General features: G+C 51.5%; 1 protein-coding gene across 4 annotated transcripts in view; it reads right to left on the bottom strand.

Moving 5' to 3' along the window:
• Positions 1 to 27,143, bottom strand: part of LOC116958452 (RNA-binding protein Musashi homolog 2-like) — an 85,490-nt gene that overhangs the window by 39,417 nt on the left and 18,930 nt on the right. For all 4 annotated transcript variants that reach the window (XM_076063817.1, XM_076063818.1, XM_076063820.1 and 1 more), the window contains exons 4-6: positions 20,572 to 20,664; positions 8,327 to 8,375; positions 1,085 to 1,167 (exon numbers count right to left, since the gene is read on the bottom strand). In XM_076063817.1, the coding sequence (XP_075919932.1) occupies positions 1,085 to 1,167; positions 8,327 to 8,375; positions 20,572 to 20,664 (225 nt within the window). The remainder of the gene's footprint in view (positions 1 to 1,084; positions 1,168 to 8,326; positions 8,376 to 20,571; positions 20,665 to 27,143) is intronic.

Genomic DNA, 27,143 nt, shown 5'->3' with positions numbered 1-27,143 from the left:
GTAGTGGTGGTGTAGTGGTGGTGTAGTGGTGTAGTGGTGGTGGTGTAGTGGTGGTGGTGTAGTGGTGGTGGTGTAGTAGTGGTGGTGTAGTGGTGGTGTAGTGGTGGTGGTGTAGTGGTGGTGTAGTGGTGGTGGTGTAGTGGTGGTGGTGTAGTGGTGGTGGTGTAGTGGTGGTGGTGTAGTGGTGGTGGTGTGGTGGTGGTGGTGTGGTGGTGGTGTAGTGGTGTAGTGGTGGTGTAGTGGTGGTGGTGTAGTGGTGGTGGTGTAGTGGTGGTGGTGTAGTGGTGGTGAAGTGGTGATGTAGTGGTGGTGGTGTAGTAGTGGTGGTGTAGTGGTGGTGTAGTGGTGGTGGTGTAATGGTGGTGGTGTAGTGGTGGTGTAGTGGTGGTGGTGTAGTGGTGGTGGTGTAGTGGTGTTGGTGGTGTAGTGGTGGTGTAGTGGTGGTGGTGTAGTGGTGGTGTAGTGGTGGTGGTGTAGTGGTGGTGGTGTAGTGGTGGTGGTGTAGTGGTGGTGGTGTAGTGGTGGTGGTGTAGTGGTGTTGGTGGTGTAGTGGTGTTGGTGGTGTAGTGGTGGTGTAGTGGTGTTGGTGGTGTAGTGGTGGTGTAGTGGTGGTGGGGTGGTGGTGGTGTAGTGGTGGTGAAGTGACGGTGGTGGTGAAGTGAACTTCGCTAGCACTGGGGGAGACAAAGGCGGCCGGGAGTGGTGCTGGCCACCCACCCCCTCAGTGTGTGCATCATAGGTAGTGCTACTCGCTACTACTAACAGCACTTGCCCCTACAGCCCTGCTACAGGCTACCTGGGGGACCTTTGTCTGTGTGTGTACATCATAGGTGGTGCTACTCGCTACTACTAACAGCACTTGCCCCTGCAGCCCTGCTAGAGGCTACCTGGGGGAGCTTTGTCTGTGTGTGTATCATAGGTGGTGCTACTAACAGCACTTGCCCCTACAGCCCTGCTGGAGGCTACCTGGGGGAGCTTTATCTGTGTGTGTATCATAGGTGGTGCTACTCGCTACTACTAACAGCACTTGCCCCTACAGCCCTGCTGGAGGCTACCTGGGGGAGCTTTGTCTGTGGTTGCGTACCATCTTGTTGTTGATCTCATGGAAGTGAATGTCGCAGACTTTCTCCACCACCTCCTCGCTCTCGAACGTCACGAAGCCAAAGCCTGGGGCATCCACGCACAGACACGCACGGACACGCACAGACACGCACAGACACGCACGGGCACCCACAGACACCCACAGACACGCACAGACACGCACGGGCAGCCACAGACACGCACAGACACGCACAGACACACAAGACACGCACAGACACACACAGACACGCACAGACACGCACAGGCACGCACAGGCACGCACAGACACGGACAGACACGCACAGACACGCACGGACACGCACGGACACGCACGGACACGCACAGACACGCACGCATGGGCACCCACAGACACGCACGCACGGACACGCACGGACACGCACAGATACGTACAGACACACACGGGCAGCCACAGACACACAGACACGCACAGACATGCACGCACAGACACACAAGACACGCACAGACACACAGACACGCACAGACACACAAGACACGCACAGACACACACAGACACGCACAGACACACAAGACACGCACAGGTACACAGATTACACAATGCGCACAGAGTACACACACGCTATACTGTACACCCCATACTGTATATAAAAACACTATACTGTACATAGACACTATACTGCACGTACGATACTGTCCAGACAATATACTGTACACGCCCCACTGTACACAACCGACTGTACGCAGGCAATACACTGTACACAATGCTATGTCCAGCCGATACTGTATATAGCCACTCTATTGTATATACTATACTGTATATACCACACTGTACACACGATACTGTATATAGGCACTCCACTGTACACACATGCTATATTCACACTACTGTGTATATACACCATGCTATATACAGATTATACTGTATATAGACACCACACTGTATAAACATACTGTACATAGACACTATACTGTATACACTATACTGTATATAGACACCACTAGAGGCACCATACTGTACACAGACACTATACTGTACACATTGTACTGTACAGACACCACACTGTATATGCACTATACTGTACATATATAGTATACTGTATTCACACTATACTGTACATATAGACTATACTGTATTCACACTATACTGTATATAGGCACCACACTGTATAAACACATACTGCACATATACACTATACTGTATACACACCATACTGTATATAGACACAACACTGTAAGGCACTACTGTACATATAGGCAGTATACTGTATGCACACTATACTGTATACACAGCACTGTACAATCAATATACTGTACACACATTGTATATGCATACTGTACTGTATACACATGCTATACCCACTATACTGTACACGCAAGACCACTGTACGCACACCACACTGTAACATGCACACACTATAACCGTACACACACTGTACTGCATACACATGCGAAACACTATACTGTACACACTAAACTGTACACAAATGTGCTGCACACAATATACTGTATATATGCACACGCCATACCGTATACACACTGTACTTCACAAGACTCTACCGTATACACACTGTACTGTGTAAGACCACGCTGTATATGCACATGCTATACACAACACATACTGTACACAAACACGCTATACACTGCATTGAATGTGCGATATAGTGTATACATGTACACACTATACAGACTATACTGTACACACACTAAACTGTACGTAGACTATATTGTACATACACCTTATACTGTACACACTGTACTGTACACACATGCTATACAAGGCAACACTGTATGGCATGCACACAATTACAGAATATACTGTATAAACACTACACCGTACACTCCATACTGTATACACAGAACGCACTGTATACACACACGCCACAACACTGTACTTCACATATACTACAAACACTATACTGTACAAGACTATACTGTACACAGTGCTATACACCATATACTGTACACGGTCAACTTATGCACACTATACTGTATATACACACGCTATACACACATACTGTATACACACACGCTATACACACTTATACTGTATATACACACGCTACATACACTTATACTGTATATACACACGCTATACACACTTATACTGTATACACACACGCTATACACACACTTATACTGTATATACACGCTATACACACTTATACTGTATATACACACTACACACACTTATACTGTATATACACACTACACACACTTGTACTGTATATACACACTACACACACTTATACTGTATATACACAAGCTACACACACTTATACTGTATATACACACGCTACACACACTTATACTGTATATACACACGCTACACACACTTATACTGTATATACACACACGCTACACACACTTATACTGTATACACACACACTACACACACTTATACTGTATACACACACACTACACACACTTATACTGTATACACACACACTACACACACTTATACTGTATATACACACTACACACACTTATACTGTATATACACACACTACACACACTTATACTGTATATACACACACTACACACACTTACACTGTATATACACACACTACACACACTTACACTGTATATACACACTACACACACTTATACTGTATATACACACTACACACACTTATACTGTATATACACGCTACACACACTTATACTGTATATACACACACTACACACACACTACTATATATACACACACACACACACTACTATATATACACACACTACTATATACACACACACACACACTACTATATACACACACACACTACTATATACACACACACACTACTATATACACACACACACTACTATATACACACACACACTACTATATACACACACACTTATACTATATACACACACTTATACTATATACACACACTTATACTATATACACACACTACTATATACACACACTACTATATACACACACACACACTACTATATACATACACACACTACTATATACACACACTTATACTATATACACACACTCACTACTATATACACACACACACTACTATATACACACACACACACTACTATATACACACACACACACACTACTATATATACACACACACTACTATATACACACACTACTATATACACACACACACTACTATATACACACACTTATACTATATATACACACACAGACTACTATATACACACACACACTACTATATACACACACACACACTACTATATACACACACACTACTATACACACACACACTACTATACACACACACACACTACTATACACACACACACTACTATATATACACACACACACTACTATACACACACTACTATATACACACACACACTACTATATATACACACACACACTACTATACACACACACACTACTATACACACACACACTACTATATACACACACACACTACTATATACACACACACACACACTACTATACACACACACTACTATACACACACACACTACTATACACACACACACACTACTATACACACACACACACTACTATACACACACACACTACTATATACACACACACACACTACTATATACACACACACACACTACTATATACACACACACACTACTATATACACACACACACACACTACTATATACACACACACTACTATATACACACACACTACTATATACACACACACACACTACTATACACACTACTACAGTGAGGGAAAAAAGTATTTGATCCCCTGCTGATTTTGTACGTTTGCCCACTGACAAATAAATGATCAGTCTATAATTTTAATGGTAGGTTTATTTGAACAGTGAGAGACAGAATAACAACAACAAAAATCCAGAAAGACGCATGTCAAAAATGTTATAAATTGATTTGCATCTTAGTGAGGGAAATAAGTATTTGACCCCCTCTCAAATCAGAAAGATTTCTGGCTCCTAGGTGTCTTTTATACAGGTAACAAGCTGAGATTAGGAGCACACTCTTAAAGGGAGTGCTCCTAATCTCAACTTGTTACCTGTATTAAAGACACCTGTCCACAGAAGCAATCAATCAATCAGATTCCAAACTCTCCACCATGGCCAAGACCAAAGAGCTCTCCAAGGATGTCAGGGACAAGATTGTAGACCTACACAAGGCTGGAATGGGCTACAAGACCATTGCCAAGCAGCTTGGTGAGCAGGTGACAACAGTTGGTGCGATTATTCGCAAATGGAAGAAACACAAAACTGTCAATCTCCCTCGGCCTGGGGCTCCATGCAAGATCTCACCTCGTGGAGTTGCAATGATCATGAGAACAGTCAGGAATCAGCCCAGGACTACACGGGAGGATCTTGTCAATGATCTCTAGGCAGCTGGGATCATAGTCACCAATAAAACAATTGGTAACACACTACGCCGTGAAGGACTGAAATCCTGCAGCGCCCGCAAGGTCCCCCTGCTCAAGAAAGCACATATACATGCCCGTCTGAAGTTTGCCAATGAACATCTGAATGATTCAGAGGACAACTGGGTGAAAGTGTTGTGGTCAGATGAGACCAAAATTGAGCTCTTTGGCATCAACTCAACTCGCCGTGTTTGGAGGAGGAGCAATGCTGCCTATGACCCCAAGAACACCATCCCCACCTTCAAACATGGAGGTGGAAACATTATGGGGGTGTTTTTCTGCTAAGGGGACAGGACAACTTCACCGCATCAAAGGGACGATGGACGGGGCCATGTACCGTCAAATCTTGGGCGAGAACCTCCTTCCCTCAGCCAGGGCATTGAAAATGGGTCGTGGATGGGTATTCCAGCATGACAATGACCCAAAACACACGGCCAAGGCAACAAAGGAGTGGCTCAGGAAGAAGCACATTAAGGTCCTGGAGTGGCCTAGCCAGTCTCCAGACCTTAATCCCATAGAAAATCTGTGGAGGGAGCTGAAGGTTCGAGTTGCCAAACGTCAGCCTCGAAACCTTAATGACTTGGAGAAGATCTGCAAAGAGGAGTGGGACAAAATCCCTCCTGAGATGTGTGAAAACCTGGTGGCCAACTACAAGAAACGTCTGACCTCTGTGACTGCCAACAAGGGTTTTGCCACCAAGTACTAAGTCATGTTTTGCAGAGGGGTCAAATACTTATTTCCCTCATTAAAATGCAAATCAATTAATAACATTTTTAACATGCGTTTTTCTGGATTTTGTTGTTGTTATTCTGTCTCTCATTGTTCAAATAAACTTACCATTAAAATTATAGACTGATCATTTATTTGTCAGTGGGCAAACGTACAAAATCAGCAGGGGATCAAATACTTTTTTCCCTCACTGTATATATACACACATTACTATATACACACTATACACACTACTATATATACACACACACTATACACACTACTATATATATACACACACACTAAACACACACTATATACACACACACTACTATACACACACTACTATATATACACTACTATACACACACTACTATACAAACACATTACTATACACACACACTAGACACACACTATATACACACTACTATACACACACACTACTATATATACACTACTATATACACACTACTATACACACACTACACACACTACTATACACACACCCTACTATACACACACATTACTATACACACACATTACTATACACACTACTATACACACTACTATACACACTCACACTATACACACACACTACTATATATACACTACTATACACACACTACTATACAAACACACATTACTATACACACACACACTAGACACACACTATATACACACACTACTATACACACACACACTACTACATATACACTACTATATATACACTACTATACACACATTACTATACACACACACTAGACACACTATATACACACTACTATACACACACACACTACTATATATACACACTACTATACACACACACTACTATACACACATTACTATACACACACATTACTATACACACACACACTACACACTCACACTACACACAACTATACACACACACACTATATACACACACTACTATACACACACACACTACTATATATACACTACTATATATACACACTACTATATATACACACTACAATACACACACACTACTATACACACACTACACACACTACTATACACACACACTACTATATATACACTACTATACACACACTACACACACTATATACACACACACACACTACTATACACACACATTACTATACACACTACTATACACACTACTATACACACACACACTATATACACACACTACTATACACACACACACTACTATATACACACTACTATACACACACTACAATACACACACACTACTATACACACACATTACTATACACACTACTATACACACTACTATACACACACACACTACTATACACACACACTATACACACTCACACTACACACAACTATACACACACACTAGTATATATTGCACTCTATACACTACACACACGACTCTATACAGTGTGCGTAGTGTGTGCGTGTGCTGATGCGCGTGTCCTTGTCAATGTCACAGCCGTTCATCCAGATTTAACCAGATTCTACACGGACAGCCAGATACACACAAACACACACGTATACACACACACACTCTCACACATATATACACACATAGACACACAACACAAGTATATACACACAAACACACGTACACAAACACGTGTATATACACGCACACAAACACACGTATATACACTCACATATACACACACACACTCACACACATATATACACACACACACACACGTATACACACACATACACACGTATACACACGTATATAAACACACACTCTCACACATACATATACACACACACAACACACGTATACACACACACACAACACACGTATATACACACAAACACACACTCTCACACACACTCACACGTATATACACTCTCACACATACACTCACCCATATAAATACACACTCCCCCATACACACACACTCACCCATATACACACACACTCACCCAAACACACACTCACCCATATACACACAAACTCACGCATATACACACAAACTCACCCAAACACACACTCACCCAAACACACACACTCACCCATATATACACAAACTCACCTCACTCACCTGACATCTCACTCACCCTCTCACCAAACCTCACCTCGCTCACCCTCTCACTCACCCCACATCTCACTCGCTCCGCTCACCAAACCTCACCCGCCCGACGTACCGCTCGCTCACCCTCTCACTCACCAAACCTCACCCCGCGCTCACCCACGTACTCACCCCTATGCCTGTTCGTCGTTTTGTCGAACATCAGCATGGCATCCTCGACCTGCGGACAGCACAAAGACAAAGATCCCCCGTGCAGCCTTTAACAGACTTGTAGGGGCAAGTGCTGTTAGCGAGTTAGCAGCAGCGGCCTGTGAAGGCCGGAACGGCACACGAGGGGGTGGTGGTGTTGACCAGCACCACCACCACCACCTCCACCACCACCACCACCACCTCCACCACCACCTCCACCACCACCTCCACCACCACCTCCACCACCACCTCCACCACCACAACCACCACCACAACCACCTCCACCACAACCACAACCAGCTCCACCACCACCACCACCAGCTCCACGACCACCACAACCAGCTCCACCACAACCAGCTCCACCACAACCACAACCACCACAACCAGCTCCACCACAACCACCACCAGCTCCACCACCACCACCACCACCACCACAACCACCTCCACCACAACCACAACCAGCTCCACCACAACCACCACAACCAGCCCCACCACAACCACAACCACCACAACCAGCACCACCACCACAACCACCTCCACCACAACCACAACCAGCTCCACCACCACCACCAGCTCCACCACCACCACCACAACCACCTCCACCACAACCACAACCAGCTCCACCACCACCACCACCAGCTCCACCACCACCACCACAACCACCTCCACCACAACCAGCTCCACCACAACCAACACAACCAGCTCCACCACCACCACCACCAGCTCCACCACAACCACCACCAGCTCCACCACCACAACCACCTCCACCACAACCACAACCAGCTCCACCACAACCACAACCAGCTCCACCACAACCACCACAACCAGTTCCACCATCACCAACACCACCACAACCACAACCACCTCCACCACAACCACCACTACCACAACCAACTCCACCATCACCAACACCACAACCACCACCACAACCAGCTCCACCATCACCAACACCACAACCACCACCACCACAACCAACTCCACCACCACCACCAATTCCATCTCCACCATCACCATCTCCACCTCTTTATGTCAATGACTTGGGCACTGACCTGGATCATTCCAGGGTAAATCTTTTTGCAGATGACACGATACTGATTACTGCTGGCCGCTCTCCGGATGACGGCGATTGCTAAGCTCCAGGGTGATTTCAAAAAACCACAACATCAGCTAGTTGCTCTTAAACTAGTCCTGAATACCTCCAAAACCAAGGTGCTATGCTTCTCACCGGGACTAAAGCGGGAAGTTAATTTTCCACAATTACATTCCTTAAATAATTATCGAATAGAGCAAGTCAAGATCTATAAGTATCTTGGGGTCATCCTGGATTCAAAACTGAATTTTGAAGATCACATTGATTATATTGGTAAAAAGACAAAAATAAAAATTGGTTTTCTCTATTGACACAAGCACTGCTTCCCCCCAATGTTCCGTTTGGAATTGACAAAAGCTACCATACTGCCTCTACTTGACTACTGTGACATCGTGTATAAATCAGCCCCAAGTACTGTACTGAAGAAGCTTGATTCCATCTATCACTCGGCCTTAAGATTTGCATTGATACTGCCCGTATAGGACTCACCGTCTGTGATCTCTACATTGGGTCAAACTTTAACATCTCTTAATGTCCGACGGCTTGTGCACCAGATCTTATTTATTCACGATATACTATAAAAAAAATCCGCTGACTACCTACTGGATCTCCTCTCAAAGAACAAATTTGACCTCAGGTCTTCGCTCATTTACCAGCTTCACATTCCCCTATTGCCGTACAAAAACCGGAGGAAGGGCCTTTGATATTGATGCCCCCAGGGTCTGGAATGCTATTGCCAATCAACTGCAACTTGAATCAATACCTACGGGATCTTCAACTCAAAACTGCTCTAGAGGAGTTGTTACACCCCTAGCTGCCACTGCTATTCAGCGGCCTAAAATAAAATAAAATGTTTCGCTCCGGATGACCTCTGCAAAGTATTATCTGTATTTTGATTTAGCGTGCCGATCTTTAAAGGTGCATTGAAAAATGTGATACTCCGACTGATGCTCCTGTTGGTTTTCACGCCTGATGATGACCGTTTGTGTTATGGTCGAAACGTCGTGAGAATTTTTATTGTTTTATATATATGTTTTATTATTTTATTGTTTCCCTTCAACGTGACTTTAACCGAAAGCGCTAAGAATATGATGCTCCTGTTGTTTGTGGAGTGACCCATGCAGCCAGCTATGGCTCTAGGGTTTGGTGTTACACGTTATTTATGTAGTTTACTGTTAAAAAATTCGGTCACAGTCCCTGTGATCACTGTCACGTTGCATTGATGGCTTCATTTTGGCGATTTCGAAAACGTTTATTGGTCTGGCCATGTTCGTGTTTATTGTAGTACGGAGTTAGACTGATGGCCTTAATCTTGGTTGTCTTGTTGTTGTTTGACTTGCATCCCACTGGGATTTTTTGCACACAGCGTTAGTGGTGTACACGGTGCTTTTATCAGGAATATTTTGCTGTGTTTTTTTCAAGGATTTTCTGTTTGCACAGTCAGACAAAGTCACTTGAAGACGTTGTTCTTGTTCGTGTTTGAGTTTTTTTGTTTGTTGTGGTTGCACCCGATTCAAGAGCAGAATGGCTCACAGGGCTATACCAAAATAAATGGAAATGAAATGGAAAATGACCCACCACCATCTCTCCACCATCTCCACCACCACCACCATCTCCACCACCACCACCACCACCATCTCCACCACCATCTCCACCACCACCACCACCACCTCCACCACCACCACCACCATCTCCACCACCACCATCTCCACCACCACCACCATCTCCACCACCACCACCATCTCCACCACCACCACCATCTCCACCACCACCACCACCACCACGCCCGGCCGCCTTTGTATCTCCCCCAGTGTCGGCAATGTTTTACGGCGCACTCACCCAGGTGAGTTCAGTTACCCTCACCACCTCACCACCTCACCACTTCACCACCTCACCCAGGTGAGCAATGTCACCCTCACCACCTCACCCAGGTGAGCAATGTCACCCTCACCACCTCACCACCTCACCCAGGTGAGCAATGTCACCCTCACCACCTCACCCAGGTGAGCAATGTCACCCTCACCACCTCGCCCAGGTGAGTAATGTCACCCTCACCACCTCACCCAGGTGAGTAATGTCACCCTCACCACCTCACCCAGGTGAGTAATGTCACCCTCACCACCTCACCACCTCACCCAGGTGAGCAATGTCACCGTCACCACCTCACCCAGGTGAGTAATGTCACCCTCACTACCTCACCACCTCGCCCAGGTGAGTAATGTCACCCTCACCACCTCACCCAGGTGAGTAATGTCACCCTCACCACCTCACCACTCGCCCAGGTGAGTAATGTCACCCTCACCACCTCACCCAGGTGAGCAATGTCACCCTCACCACCTCACCCAGGTGAGTAATGTCACCCTCACCACCTCACCCAGGTGAGTAATGTCACCCTCACCACCTCACCCAGGTGAGCAATGTCACCCTCACCACCTCACCCAGGTGAGCAATGTCACCCTCACCACCTCACCCAGGTGAGTAATGTCACCCTCACCACCTCACCCAGGTGAGCAATGTCACCCTCACCACCTCACCCAGGTGAGCAATGTCACCCTCACCACCTCACCCAGGTGAGGCTACCTAGGAGACGGAGTGGGTTTGGGAGTTTCCATGGCGACAGACGCAGGCACAGAGGCCACACCAGGTGGGGCACCCCTAGAGAGCGTGGGTGTGTGTGTGTGTGTCTGTGTGTGTGTCTGTGTGTGTGTCTGTGTGTGTGTGTGTCTGTGTGTGTGTCTGTGTGTGTGTGTGTCTGTGTGTGTCTGTGTCACTGTGTGTGTGTGTGTCTGTGTGTGTGTTTGTGTGTGTGTGTCTGTGTGTGTGTCTGTGTGTGTCTGTGTGTGTCTGTGTCACTGTGTGTGTGTGTGTCTGTGTGTGTGTTTGTGTGTGTGTGTCTGTGTGTGTGTGTGTCTGTGTGTGTGTGTCTGTGTGTGTCTGTGTGTGTGTGAGTGTGTGTGTCTGTGTGTGTCTGTGTGTGTGTGAGTGTGTGTCTGTGTGTGTGTGAGTGTGTGTGTGAGTGTGTGTGTGTCACTGTGTGTGTGTCTGTGTGTCTGTGTCTGTGTGTCTGTGTGTGTGTGTCTGTGTGTGTGTGTGTCACTGTGTGTGTGTGTCTGTGTGTGTGTGTGTCACTGTGTGTGTGTGTGTCTGTGTGTGTGTCTTGTGTGTGTGTGTGTTTGTGTCTGTGTGTGTGTGTGTCTGTGTGTGTGTGTCTGTGTGTGTGTTTGTGTGTGTGTCTGTGTGTGTGTCTGTGTGTGTGTGTGTCTGTGTGTGTGTGTCTGTGTGTGTGTGTGTCTGTGTGTGTCTGTGTCACTGTGTGTGTGTGTGTCTGTGTGTGTGTTTGTGTGTGTGTGTCTGTGTGTGTGTCTGTGTGTGTCTGTGTGTGTCTGTGTCACTGTGTGTGTGTGTGTCTGTGTGTGTGTGTCTGTGTGTGTGTCTGTGTGTGTGTGTGTCTGTGTGTGTGTGTCTGTGTGTGTCTGTGTGTGTGTGAGTGTGTGTGTCTGTGTGTGTCTGTGTGTGTGTGAGTGTGTGTCTGTGTGTGTGTGAGTGTGTGTGTGAGTGTGTGTGTGTCACTGTGTGTGTGTCTGTGTGTCTGTGTGTGTGTGTCTGTGTGTGTGTGTCTGTGTGTGTGTGTGTCACTGTGTGTGTGTGTCTGTGTGTGTGTGTGTCACTGTGTGTGTGTGTGTCTGTGTGTGTGTCTTGTGTGTGTGTGTGTCTGTGTGTGTGTCTTGTGTGTGTGTGTGTTTGTGTCTGTGTGTGTGTGTGTCTGTGTGTGTCACTGTGTGTGTGTGTCTGTGTGTGTGTGTCTGTGTGTGTGTGTCTGTGTGTGTGTGTCTGTGTGTGTGTGTGTCTGTGTGTCTGTGTGTGTCTGTGTGTGTCTGTGTCACTGTGTCTGTGTGTGTCTGTGTGTGTCTGTGTGTGTCACTGTGTGTGTGTGAGTGTCTGTGTGTGTGTGTCTGTGTGTGTGTCTGTGTGTGTGTCTGTGTGTGTCTGTGTGAGTGTGTGTGTGAGTGTGTGTGTGAGTGTGTGTGTGTCACTGTGTCTGTGTGTCTCTGTGTGTGTGTGTCACTGTGTGTGTGTCTGTGTGTGTGTGTCTGTGTGTGTGTGTCTGTGTGTGTGTCTGTGTGTGTGTGTGTCTGTGTGTGTGTGTCTGTGTGAACAGGTTCGCAGATTTGCTGAGCATTTCTGTGAGGTCCTGGGGGAGGGAAAATCCCTCAGCCAGGAAAACATCGTGGCACAAAGTGAGGATGACCCTGCTGAGGTTGCGGTGCCTCAAATATTGGATGAAGTCACCCCCTGTGAGTGGCTGGCTGAGGTGCCATCTGCTGAGGAAGTATTGAAGGCGATCCGGAGTCTGAGACCAGGAAAGGCAGCGGGCAGAGATGATCTCCCAAGCGAAATGCTGAGGGAGGGTGGCGTTTGTGCACAGACTGCCCTATATGACATCATAACAACAGTCTGGACCACTGGACGGGTTCCGCAGGATTGGAAGGATGCCCTGGTGGTCCCCCTTTTTTAAGAAGGGGGACCGCACAGACTGTAACAACTACAGGGGCATCTCACTCCTCAGTGTGCCGGGAAAGGTCCTGGCAAGGATTATTCAGCATCGCCTTGCCAGGCACGCTGAGGAGAGGCTTGCGGAGCCCCAATGCGGTTTCAGGAAAGGGCGGTCCTGCACAGATGCCATATTTTCTGTCCGTCTGCTACAGCAGAGGTGTAGGGAATTCCAACAAGACCTACATCTCTGCTTTATTGACCTGGTCAAGGCCTATGATACCATCAGTAGGCCTGGGCTCTGGGTCGTTCTTCGTGCTTTTTGAGTACCTGACCCTCTGCTCACGATCATTAAGGACCTTCATGATGGTGAGCGGGCCCGGGTAAAACTACGTGGCCGGGAGTCAGAGCCATTCCCTGTACACCTTGGGGTGCGACAGGGATGTCCTCTGGCTCCCACATTATTTAACATCTATTTTGACCATGTAGTTCGTGAAGCCTTCAATAGCTGTACCGGGGGAATCTCCATATGGTACAGATATAATGGGAGGCTAATCGATGCCCGGGTGCGGTCAAGGGATGGCTCCCTATTGCTCAACCACGTTATGTATGCTGATGACTTGGTAATAGCTGCTCAGTCAGAGGAGGAGTTGGAGACGCTGCTGCTGAGACTGGAGCGTGCCACTAAGAGGTGGGGCCTTACCATCAGCCCCACCAAAACTAAGCACCTGCCTGGGTATTTTGTACCATCGGACACTCCACCCCCACAACTCCCAATCGGTGATGGGGCAGTTGTGGAGAGAGTGGAGAGTTTCCCATACCTGGGCAGTGTGCTTATGACTGGCTCCAGTTTAACAGCAGAGGTCTCACTCCGAATCAGTCGAGCGGCAATATCTTTTCATCGGTTGCGTAACGCTGTGTGGAAGCTACCTGGTCTGTCGCTCCGCACTAAGCTTCAGGTCTTCTCGGCCACGGTCATTCCCTCCCTTCTCTACGCTTGCGAAACGTGGACCCCCCCTAATGGAACATCTTCGCCGGTTAGAAACATTTAGGCTGACCTGCCTACGATCCATCCTGGGTTTAACCAGACTGGATTGTGTGAGGAGCTCACAAATCCTTGAAAGATCTGGGCAGGGTCCCATCGGTGAGCTCCTCCGGCAGGCAAGGCTGCGATGGCTGGATCATGTAGCCCGCATGCCCAGCCACCGCATGCCGAAACAGCTTTTGTTTGGCCGGATTGAGGGGGCTGGGCGGGCGCGGCACGGGCTAGAGAAGAGATGGAGTGATGTGGTACAGGAGGACGTGGAGCTGAGTGGACTTGCCGATGACTGGTACCAGCGGTGTCAAGATCGGCCTCTGTGGAGGAGGCTCGTGAAGGATGCTACTGGGCAGTTGGAGGCAGTCGCCCTCCAACAACAACGGAGGGCGGAGGAGCGACGCTCACAACAGCGAGCGGAGCGCCGGGTGGCTAAAGCACAGCAGGTTGGCACAGTAGGGGGCACAGGTGGTGCATCAGCGAGTCATCTCAGTCAGTCGACCCGTGGCACCTGGGTCTGCCCCGTGACCACCTGCCAGCGGGCGTTCGACACTTCACGTGGCCTCAGGGTGCACATAGCCTGGCACAAGCGTCGTGGTGACGTCACCGCCACTTAGTGGCGAATGGCGGTTGTTGTGTCTGTGTCTGTGTGTGTCTGTGTCACTGTGTGTGTGTGTGTGTCTGTGTGTGTCTGTGTGTGTCTGTGTGTGTCTGTGTGTGTCACTGTGTGTGTGTGAGTGTGTGTGTCTGTGTGTGAGTGTGTGTGTCTGTGTGTGTGTCTGTGTGTGTCTGTGTGAGTGTGTGTGTGCGTGTGTGTGCGAGTGTGTGTGTGAGTGTGTGTGTGTCACTGTGTCTGTGTGTGTGTGTCTGTGTGTGTGTGTCACTGTGTGTGTGTGTCTGTGTGTGTGTCTGTGTGTGTGTCTGTGTGTGTGTCTGTGTGTGTGTGTCTGTGTGTGTGTGTCTGTGTGTGTGTGTCTGTGTGTGTGTGTCTGTGTGTCTGTGTCTGTGTGTGTGTGTCTGTGTCTGTGTGTGTGTCTGTGTGTGTGTGTGTGTCTGTGTGTGTGTGTCTGTGTGTGTGTGTCTGTGTGTGTGTGTCTGTGTGTGTGTCTGTGTGTGTGTGTGTCTGTGTGTGTGTCTGTGAGTGTGTGTCTGTGTGTGTGTGTCTGTGTGTGTGTCTGTGCGGCAAAACAACCCCCTACCTCCTCGCGGTGCCGGACGGGCAACTCTGTCGTGGACAGTGCTGTGGGGGGAGGTCCAATTTTAATTGGCTCCTCCCCTCATGGCATATGTGTTCACCACAGGGGTAAACGGGGGCTCTGGACGGGTGCGAGGGGCTGGTAACCCCTCCACCTTCAATTAATTACCACGAAACCACGAGTTAAACTGAAATATGTAACTAATAAGCTTGTGCCGGAGGCCCCGGGGGGCCAGGCGTCAATGACGTCTCCTGGCCAAACCCCAATTGGCGGAGCCAGGAGATTGAATCTCTACCCTCGGGGCTCCTCCAGAAACAACGAAAAGCCACTACGGGTGGCCACGTGGAATGTTCGAAAGCTCACTGCGGAGGAGAGGCTGCCACTCCTCTGTCGGGAGCTGGACCGGTACCGCCTGGATCTGTGCGGCATTCAGGAGGTCCGGTGGACCGGCTCTGGCTCCTGCCACCATGAGGGGTGGACAGTCCTCTACTCGGGGCAGCAGACTGCCAAACAACAGGGTGTGGGTCTTCTTTTGAACAAAAGAATGAAGGGGGCGTGGGGGCGTGGGAGCGTGGCGGTGAGGTGTGGGAAGCTGTAAGTCCCAGGCTACTTTGGGCTCGCCTTCCCATCAACCGGAGGCGAGGAATGGTGGTCGTGGTTACTTATGCCCCCACCGAAGATGAACATCCGTGGAGGGATGCAGGCAAAGCCGATGAGTCAGATGCCTACTATGACCTCCTGTCACAGGTGCTGGCTAAAGTGGCCTCTCGGGATAAGAGTCATCATGTTGGGTGACTTCAATGCCCGAGTTGGTCATGATACTGGCACCTGGTCTGGAGTGATTGGAGGGCATGGGCCAGATCAGCTCAATAACAACGGTAGGAGGCTGCTAGATTTTTGTACAGCCCGTGGGCTTGTAATTACCAACACGCTGTTCCGGCATCGGCGTATCCACACAACATCATGGATGCATGCCGGGTCCAAGCAAGAACATCTGCTGGACTACATAGTGACGGACCAGCGGATGCGAGCCCATGTCCTTGACACCAGGACCTACCGTAGAGCTGATTTGCCCTCGGACCATCGACTAGTCATCTGTAAGATGCGCCTGCCATTCTTCCACTCCGGTGGTGGGTGTACACCCAGGACCCCATTCCAACCTAAAGTGGCCTGGTCTCAGTTATCTGATGAAAATTGCAAGCGAGAATTTCATCATCGCTTGCGGCTGGGATTGGCATCGTCCCCGACTCCTCCTGATGTCGAGGGTAAATGGGCGAGGTTTAGGACTGTGACTCATGCAGCTGCAATGGCTGCTTTGGGTACGCGGTACAGACCTCCCCAGACACCCTGGCTGACAGAGCAGGTGTTCAGGATAGTTGAGAAAAAGCGACAGGCCCACTGTCATCAGCTACAGAATCCCACGTCAGAGAATGAGGAGGCTTACCGCAGCCTTCGCTCGGAGGTTCGGAGAGCCGTGAGGCGCTGCAAGGATGGGTGGTGGTCGCGGGTTGCTGAGGAGTTGGAGTTTGCCGCAGTGGCTCGCGATCACAAATCTCTATATAACTCCATCAAAAAAGTAACCTGCAGCGCCACACCTATTACCATCATGAGGGGAAAAAATGGTGATCCAATCTCCGACCCCCAGGAACAGGTTCGCAGATTTGCTGAGCATTTCTGTGAGGTCCTGGGGGAGAGAAAATCCCTCAGCCAGGAAAACATCGTGGCACAAAGTGAGGATGACCCTGCTGAGGCTACGGTGCCTCAAATATTGGAAGAAGTCAACCCCTGTGAGTGGCTGGCTGAGGTGCCATCTGTTGAGGAAGTAGGGAAGGCGATCCGGAGTCTGAGACCAGGAAAGGCAGCGGGCAGAGATGATCTCCCAAGCGAAATGCTGAGGGAGGGTGGCGTTTGTGCACAGACTGCCCTATATGACATCATAACAACAGTCTGGACCACTGGACGGGTTCCGCAGGATTGGAAGGATGCCCTGGTGGTCCCCCTTTTTAAGAAGGGGGACCGCACAGACTGTAACAACTACAGGGGCATCTCACTCCTCAGTGTGCCGGGAAAGGTCCTGGCAAGGATTATTCAACATCACCTTGCCAGGCACGCTGAGGAGAGGCTTGCGGAGCCCCAATGCGGTTTCAGGAAAGGGCGGTCCTGCACAGATGCCATATTTTCTGTCCGTCTGCTACAGCAGAGGTGTAGGGAATTCCAACAAGACCTACATCTCTGCTTTATTGACCTGGTCAAGGCCTATGATACCATCAGTAGGCCTGGGCTCTGGGTCGTTCTTCGTGCTTTTGGAGTACCTGACCCTCTGCTCACGATCATTAAGGACCTTCATGATGGTGAGCAGGCCCGGGTAAAACTACGTGGCCGGGAGTCAGAGCCATTCCCTGTACACCATGGGGTGCGACAGGGATGTCCTCTGGCTCCCACATTATTTAACATCTATTTTGACCACGTAGTTCGTGAAGCCTTCAATAGCTGTACCGGGGGAATCTCCATATGGTACAGATATAATGGGAGGCTGATCGATGCCTGGGTGCGGTCAAGGGATGGCTCCCTATTGCTCAACCACGTTATGTATGCTGATGATTTGGTAATAGCTGCTCATTCAGAGGAGGAGTTGGAGACGCTGCTGCTGAGACTGGAGCGTGCCACTAAGAGGTGGTGCCTTACCATCAGCCCCACCAAAACTAAGCACCTGCCTGGGTATTTTGTACCATCGGACACTCCACCCCACAACTCCCAATCGGTGATGGGGCAGTTGTGGAGAGGGTGGAGAGTTTCCCATACCTGGGCAGTGTGCTTATGACTGGCTCCAGTTTAACAGCAGAGGTCTCACTCTGAATCAGTCGAGCAGCAATATCTTTTCATCGGTTGCATAACGCTGTGTGGAAGCTACCTGGTCTGTCGCTCCGCACTAAGCTTCAGGTCTTCTCGGCCACGGTCATTCCCTCCCTTCTCTACGCTTGCGAAACGTGGACCCCCCTAATGGAACATCTTCGCCAATTAGAAACATTTAGGCTGTCCTGCATACGATCCATCCTGGGTTTAACCAGACTGGATTGTGTGAGGAGCTCACAAATCCTTGAAAGATCTGGGCAAGGTCCCATCGGTGAGCTCCTCCAGCGAGGAAGGCTGCGATGGCTGGGTCATGTAGCCCGCATGCCCAGCCACCGCATGCCGAAACAGCTTTTGTTCGGCCGGATTGAGGGGGCTAAGCGGGCGCGGCACGGGCTAGAGAAGAGATGGAGTGATGTGGTACAGGAGGACGTGGAGCTGAGTGGACTTGCCGATGACTGGTACCAGCGGTGTCAAGATCGGCCTCTGTGGATGAGGCTCGTGAAGGACGCTACTGGGCAGTTGGAGGTACTCGCCCTCCAACAATAACGGAGGGCAGAGGAGCGACGCTCAGAACAACGAGCAGAGCGCCGGGTGGCTAAAGCACAGCAGGTTGGCACAGTAGGGGGCACAGGTGGTGCATCAGCCAGTCATCTCAGTCAGTCGACCCGTGGCACCTGGGTCTGCCCCGTTACCTCCTGCCAGCGGGCGTTCGACACTTCACGTGGCCTCAGGGTGCACATAGCCTGGCACAAGCGTCGTGTGGTGACGTCACCGCCACTTAGTGGCGAATGGCGGTTGTTGTTGTTGTGTGTGTGTGTGTGCCTGTGTGCGTGTTTGTGTGCGTGTCTGTGTGTGCGCGTGTCTGTGTGAATGAGCGAGTGGGCAAGTGAGCGAGCGGGTGACCGAGTGGGTGAGTGAGCGGGCAAGTGGGTGAGTGAGCGAGCGGTTGGGTGGGTGAGCGAGTGGGTGAGTGAACGGGCAAGAGAGTGAGTGATCAGGTGAGCAGGTGAGTGAATGGGTGGGTAAGTGAGTGAGCGAGTGGGTGAGCGAGTGGGTGAGTGACCGGGCAAGTGGGTGATTGAGCAAGCGAGCAGGAGAGCAAGTGAGTGAGCGAGTGAATGAGCGAGCGAGCGGGTGGGTGAGCGCGTGAGCGAGCGAGTGGGTGAGTGAGTGGGTGAGTGAGTGGGTGAGTGAGTGGGTGGGTGAGTGGGTGAGTGAGCGAGTGACTAACTGGGCGAGTGAGTGGGTGAGCAAGCGAGTGAGTGGGTGAGCAAGCGAGTGAGTAAGCGAGCGGGTTGCTGAGCGGTGAGTGAGCGAGTGGGGGAGCGAGTGAGTGGGTGAGCGAGTGGGTGAGCGAGCAAGTGGGTGGGTGAGCGAGTGGGTGAGCGAGCAAGTGGGTGGGTGAGCGAGTGGGTGAGCGAGCAAGTGGGTGGGTGAGCGAGTGGGTGAGCGAGCAAGTGAGTGGGTGAGCGAGTGGGTGAGCGAGCAGGTGAGCGAGCGGGTGGGTGAGCGAGCGGGTGGGTGAGCGAGTGGGTGAGCGAGTGGGCGAGCGAGCGGGTACCTTTCCGAACTGCTCAAAGTAATGTTTGACGTCCTCCAGCACCGTACTGGCTGAGAGACCTCCGACAAAAACTTTCTTTGTCCGCGTCACCATCTGTACCGCGCAGCACCGCACCATCAGATACTACACTCACTCACCACACTCACCACACTCACCACTCACTCACCACTCACCCACTCACCACACACTAACCACTCACTTACCACACTCACTCACCACACACTAACCACTCACTAACCACTCACTTAACACACTCACCACTCACCAGATACTACTCACTCACCACACGCACCAGATAATACTCACTCACCACACACTACTCACCGCACCACCAGATACTCACCACACTCACTGAGAGACCCACAGAGACCCATACTCACAGTCCCACTCATAGAGACCCACAGACCCATACTCAGAGAACCACAGAAACCCACTGATAGAGACTCAGAGACCCACAGGGACCCTGAGACCCACAGAGACCCACACTCACAGAGACCCACACTCACAGAGACCCACACTCACAGAGACCCACACTCACAGAGACCCACAGAGACCCACACTCACAGAGACCCACAGAGACCCACACTCACAGAGACCCACAGAGACCCACACTCACAGAGACCTACACTCACAGAGACCCACACTCACAGAGACCCACACTCACAGAGACCCACAGAGACCCACACTCAGAGACCCACAGAGACCCACAGAAACCCACAGAGACCCACACTCACAGAGACCCACACTCACAGAGACCCACAGAGACCCACACTCACAGAGACCCACACTCACAGAGACCCACACTCACAGAGACCCACAGAGACTCACACTCGCAGAGACCCACACTCACAGAGACCCACAGAGACCCACACTCACAGAGACCCACAGAGACCCACACTCACAGAGACCCACACTCACAGAGACCCACAGAGACCCACAGAAACCCACAGAGACCCACACTCACAGAGACCCACAGAGACCCACACTCACAGAGACCCACACTCACAGAGACCCACAGAGACCCACACTCACAGAGACCCACACTCACACAGAATGTTTATTGAACCACGTGCAATGCCCCACTGAGCTAATGTGTAGTAGAATCTATTTTTCAAAAGCGAACAGGCCATCAACCAATCACAGGAGCTCAACCCGGTGGCTGCCATTATCATCACCATCACCTCCTGCGTACCAGGCGAGGTAGTTGACATCTCACTACGGGGAGAGACACCGCAAACTCCAAATATACAGCAGCAGGCAACTTTAGGGTCGGGATGGAACCCACGACCCTCCTGTAGACCAGGCGAGGTAGTTAACATATCACCATACACACACACTCCACTCGCTCTCTCACCCAGTCTCCCGCTCACCCAGTCTCCCGCTCACCCAGTCTCCCGCTCACCCAGTCTCCCGCTCAACCAGTCTCCCGCTCAACCAGTCTCCCGCTCAACCAGTCTCTCGCTCACCCAATCACTCACTCACCCAGTCACTCACTCACCCAGTCACTCACTCACCCAGTCACTCACTCACCCAGTCACTCACTCACCCAGTCTCCCGCCCACCCAGTCACTCGCTCACCCAGTCTCTCGCTCACCCAGTCTCTCATTCACCCAGGCTCTCACTCACCCAGTCAATCACTCACCAGGTCTCTCACACACCCAGTGACTGGGTGAGTGACTGGGTGAGTGAGAGACTGGGTGAGTGAGAGACTGGGTGAGTGAGAGACTGGGTGAGTGACTGGGTGAGTGAGTGAGTGACTGAGTGAGTGAGTGACTGGGTGAGTGACTGGGTGAGCGAGAGACTGGGTGAGTGAGTGACTGGGTGAGTGAGTGACTGGGTGAGTGAGAGACTGGGTGAGTGACTGGGTGTGTGAGAGACTTGGTGAGTGAGTGACTGGGTGAGTGAGAGACTGGGTGAGTGAGTGACTGGGTGAGCGAGAGACTGGGTGAGCGAGAGACTGGGTGAGCGAGTGACTGGGTGAGCGAGTGACTGGGTGAGCGAGTGACTGGGTGAGTGAGTGACTGGGTGAGTGAGAGACTGGGTGAGTGAGTGACTGGGTGAGTGAGAGACTGGGCAAGTGAGTGACTGGGTGAGTGAGAGACTGGGTGAGTGACTGGGTGAGTGAGAGACTGGGTGAGCGAGACACTGGGTGAGCGAGTGACTGGGTGAGCGAGTGACTGGGTGAGCGAGTGACTGGGTGAGCGAGTGACTGGGTAAGCGAGCGACTGGGTGAGTGAGAGACTGGGTGAGTGAGTGAGTGACTGGGTGAGTGAGTGACTGGGTGAGTGAGAGACTGGGTGAATGAGAGACTGGGTGAGTAACTGGGTGAGTGAGAGACTGGGTGAGTGAGTGACTGGGTGAGTGAGTGACTGGGTGAGTCAGTGACTGGGTGAGTGAATAACTGGGTGAGTGAATAACTGGGTGAGTGAGAGACTGAGTGACTGGGTGAGTGACTGACTGGGTGAGTGACTGGGTGAGTGAGAGACTGGGTGACTTGGTGAGTGAGACACTGAGTGAGTGACTGGGCGAGTGAATGACTGGGTGAGTGACTGGGTGACTGGGTGAGTGAGTGACTGGGTGGGTGAGTGACTGGGTGGGTGAGTGACTGGGTGAGTGAGAGACTGGGTGAGCGAGTGACTGGTTGAGCGAGAGACTGGGTGAGTGACTGGGTGAGTGAGAGACTGGGTGAGTGACTGAGTGAGTGAGAGACTGGGTGAGTGACTGGGTGAGTGAGTGACTGGGTGGGTGAGTGACTGGGTGAGTGAGAGACTGGGTGAGCGAGAGACTGGCTGAGAGACTGGGTGAGTGCGTGACTGGCTGAGTGAGAGACTGGCAGAGTGGATGGATGACTGAGTGGCTGACTGAGTGGCTGACCGAGTGACCGAGTGAAGTGTTGGCTCATGAGGTGACTGCCGATGCCACCCTCCGACCAGTCCACCAGGTGCAAAGGCGCCACAGCAGGCGAGGTGGGAGAGCGTGGGAACTCAAACAACTCGCCACTTAGTTACGGAATTACTCGCACACACACACACACAAACGGGGCGATAACGCTCACCTACTCAATCATTCACCCACCCACTCAATCATTCACCCGCTCACCCACACACTCGCCCACTCACTCACTCACTCACCCACACACGGGGCGATAACGCTCACCCACACACGGGGCGATAACGCTCACCCACTCACTCACCCACTCACTCACCCACTCACCCACACAGGGTGATAACGCTCACACACTCACCCACTCGCTCACCCACACACAGTCACAATGGATGGGTGGGTGGGGTTGGTGGGTTACTTTGTGGGTGGATGAGCGAGTTGGTGAGCGGGTGGTTAGGTGAGCGAGTAGGTGGGTGAGTGGCTAGGCGAGTGAGTAGGTGAGCAGACAGGTGGGTGAGCGGATGGGTGAGTGAGTAGGTGAGCGGGTGGGTGAGTAGGTGAGCGGGCAGGTGGGTCAGCGGATGGGTGAGTGGGTGGGTAGGTGAGCAAGTAGGTGAGCGGGTGGGTAGGTGGGCGGGTGGGTAGGTGAGCGGGCAGGTGAGCGGGCAGGTGGGTGAGCGAGTAGGTGAGGGGGTGGGTGAGGGGGTGGATAGGTGAGTGAGCGAGCGGGTGGGTGAGTGGGCGGGTAGGTGAGTGAGGAGGTGAGCGATTGGGTGGGTGAGCGAGTAGGTGAGCGTGTGGGTAGGTGAGCGAGTGGGTAGGCGAGCGGGCAGACGAGCGCGTGGGTAGGTGAGCGAGTAGGTGAGCGTGTGGGTAGGTGAGCGAGTGGGTAGGTGAGCGGGTGGGCGAGCGGGCGGATCGGTGAGCGAGTACGTGAGCTGGCTGGCGCGTAGTTAGGTGAGCGTGTGGGTAGGTGAGCGAGTGGGTAGGTGAGCGAGTAGGTAGGTGAGTGCGTAGGTAGGTGAGCGAGTAGGTAGGTGAGCGAGTAGGTGAGCAAGTAGGTGAGCACGTGGGTAGGTGAGCGCGTGGGTAGGTGAGCGAGTAGGTAGGTGAGTGCGTAGGTAGGTGAGCGAGTAGGTAGGTGAGCGAGTGGGTAGGTGAGCGTGTGGGTAGGTGAGCGAGTGGGTAGGTGAGCGTGTGGGTAGGTGAGCGAGTGGGTAGGTGAGCGCGTGGGTAGGTGAGCGAGTAGGTAGGTGAGCGTGTAGGTAGGTGAGCGAGTAGGTGAGCACGTGGGTAGGTGAGCGAGTGGGTAGGTGAGCGTGTAGGTGAGCGGGTAGGTAGGTGAGCGAGTGGGTAGGTGAGCGAGTGGGTAGGTGAGCGAGTGGGTAGGTGAGCGAGTGGGTAGGTGAGCACGTAGGTAGGTGAGCGTGTGGGTAGGTGAGCAAGTGGGTAGGTGAGCGTGTAGGTAGGTGAGCGAGTGGGTAGGTGAGCACGTAGGTAGGTGAGCGTGTGGGTAGGTGAGCGAGTAGGTAGGTGAGCGAGTAGGTGAGCAAGTAGGTGAGCGAGTAGGTAGGTGAGCGAGTTGGTAGGTGAGCAAGTAGGTAGGTGAGCGAGTAGGTAGCTGAGCGAGTGGGTAGGTGAGCGTGTGGGTAGGTGAGTAGGTAGGTAGGTGAGCGAGTAGGTAGGTGAGCGAGTGGGTAGGTGAGCGAGTAGGTGAGCGAGTAGGTGAGCGAGTAGGTGAGCAAGTAGGTGAGCGCGTGGGTAGGTGAGCGAGTGGATAGGCGAGTAGGTGAGCGAGTAGGTGAGCAAGTAGGTGAGCGAGTAGGTAGGTGAATGAGTAGGTAGGTGAGCGAGTGGGTAGGTGAGCGAGTGGATAGGTGAGCGAGTAGGTGAACGAGTAGGTGAGCAAGTAGGTGAGCGAGTAGGTAGGTGAATGAGTAGGTAGGTGAGCGAGTGGGTAGGTGAGCGAGTGGGTAGGTGAGCGTGTGGGTATGTGAGCACGTGGGTAGGTGAGCGAGTAGGTAGGTGAGCGAGTGGGTAGGTGAGCGAGTGGGTAGGTGAGCGAGTGGGTAGGTGAGCGAGTGGATAGGCGAGTAGGTGAGCGAGTAGGTGAGCAAGTAGGTGAGCGAGTGGGTAGGTGAGCGAGTGGATAGGCGAGTAGGTGAGCGAGTAGGTGAGCAAGTAGGTGAGCGAGTAGCTAGGTGAGTGAGTAGGTAGGTGAGCGAGTGAGTAGGTGAGCGAGTGGGTAGGTGAGCGAGTGGGTAGGTGAGCACGTGGGTAGGTGAGCGAGTAGGTAGGTGAGCGCGTGGGTAGGTGAGCGAGTGGGTAGGTGAGCGAGTGGGTAGGTGAGCGAGTAGGTGAGCAAGTAGGTGAGCGAGTAGGTAGGTGAGCGAGTAGGTGAGCGAGTAGGTGAGCGAGTGGGTAGGTGAGCGAGTGGATAGGCGAGCGGGCTGGTGCGTAGGTAGGTGAGCGACTAGGTGAGCGAGTGGGTAGGTGAGCGAGTAGGTGAGCGAGTAGGTAGGTGAGCGAGTGGGTAGGTGAGCGAGTAGGTAGGTGAGCGAGTGGGTAGGTGAGCACGTGGGTAGGTGAGTAGGTAGGTAGGTGAGCGAGTGGGTAGGTGAGCGTGTGGGTAGGTGAGCGAGTAGGTAGGTGAGCGAGTAGGTAGGTGAGCGAGTAGGCGAGCGAGTGGGTAGGTGAGCGAGTAGGTGAGCGGGTGGGTAGGTGAGCGAGTAGGTGAGCGGGTGGGTAGGTGAGCGAGTAGGTGAGCGGGTGGGTAGGTGAGCGAGTAGGTGAGCGAGTAGGTAGGTGAGCGAGTGGGTAGGTGAGCGAGTGGGTAGGTGAGCGAGTGGGTAGGTGAGCGAGTAGGTGAGCGTGTGGGTAGGTGAGCGAGTGGGTAGGTGAGCGAGTGGGTAGGTGAGCGAGTAGGTAGGTGAGCGAGTGGGTAGGTGAGCACGTGGGTAGGTGAGTAGGTAGGTAGGTGAGCGAGTAGGTAGGTGAGCGAGTGGGTAGGTGAGCGAGTAGGTAGGTGAGCGAGTGGGTAGGTGAGCACGTGGGTAGGTGAGTAGGTAGGTAGGTGAGCGAGTGGGTAGGTGAGCGTGTGGGTAGGTGAGCGAGTAGGTAGGTGAGCGAGTAGGTAGGTGAGCGAGTAGGCGAGCGAGTGGGTAGGTGAGCGAGTAGGTGAGCGGGTGGGTAGGTGAGCGAGTAGGTGAGCGGGTGGGTAGGTGAGCGAGTAGGTGAGCGGGTGGGTAGGTGAGCGAGTAGGTGAGCGAGTAGGTAGGTGAGCGAGTGGGTAGGTGAGCGAGTGGGTAGGTGAGCGAGTGGGTAGGTGAGCGAGTAGGTGAGCGTGTGGGTAGGTGAGCGAGTGGGTAGGTGAGCGAGTGGGTAGGTGAGCGAGTGGGTAGGTGAGCGAGTGGGTAGGTGAGCGAGTGGGTAGGTGAGCGAGTGGGTAGGTGAGCGAGTGGATAGGTGAGCGAGTAGGTGAGCGGGCGTGCGTGTGAGCGGCTGGGTTAGGTGAGCGAGCGGGGCAAGCTGCTCTGTAATGAGCTCTCATTTAGGAATCTTAATCTCTGGGGGGCGGCGGGGGGGGTCGAGGGTCTGTGAGGGGATTAACAGAGGGGGGTGGGGGTTGGGGGGGGAGGATCAGCGGGGTACAGTGCCGTACAGTGCCTGGCTGTGTGTGTGTGTGTTGT

This window comes from Petromyzon marinus, unplaced genomic scaffold, assembly GCF_048934315.1.
Source record: "Petromyzon marinus isolate PM22_M1 ecotype Great Lakes invasive population unplaced genomic scaffold, UKy_Petmar_22M1.pri1.0 PM_Scaffold_197, whole genome shotgun sequence".
Classification (NCBI taxonomy): Eukaryota; Metazoa; Chordata; class Hyperoartia; order Petromyzontiformes; family Petromyzontidae; genus Petromyzon; species Petromyzon marinus.
This window is presented reverse-complemented; position numbering and strand designations above follow the sequence as displayed.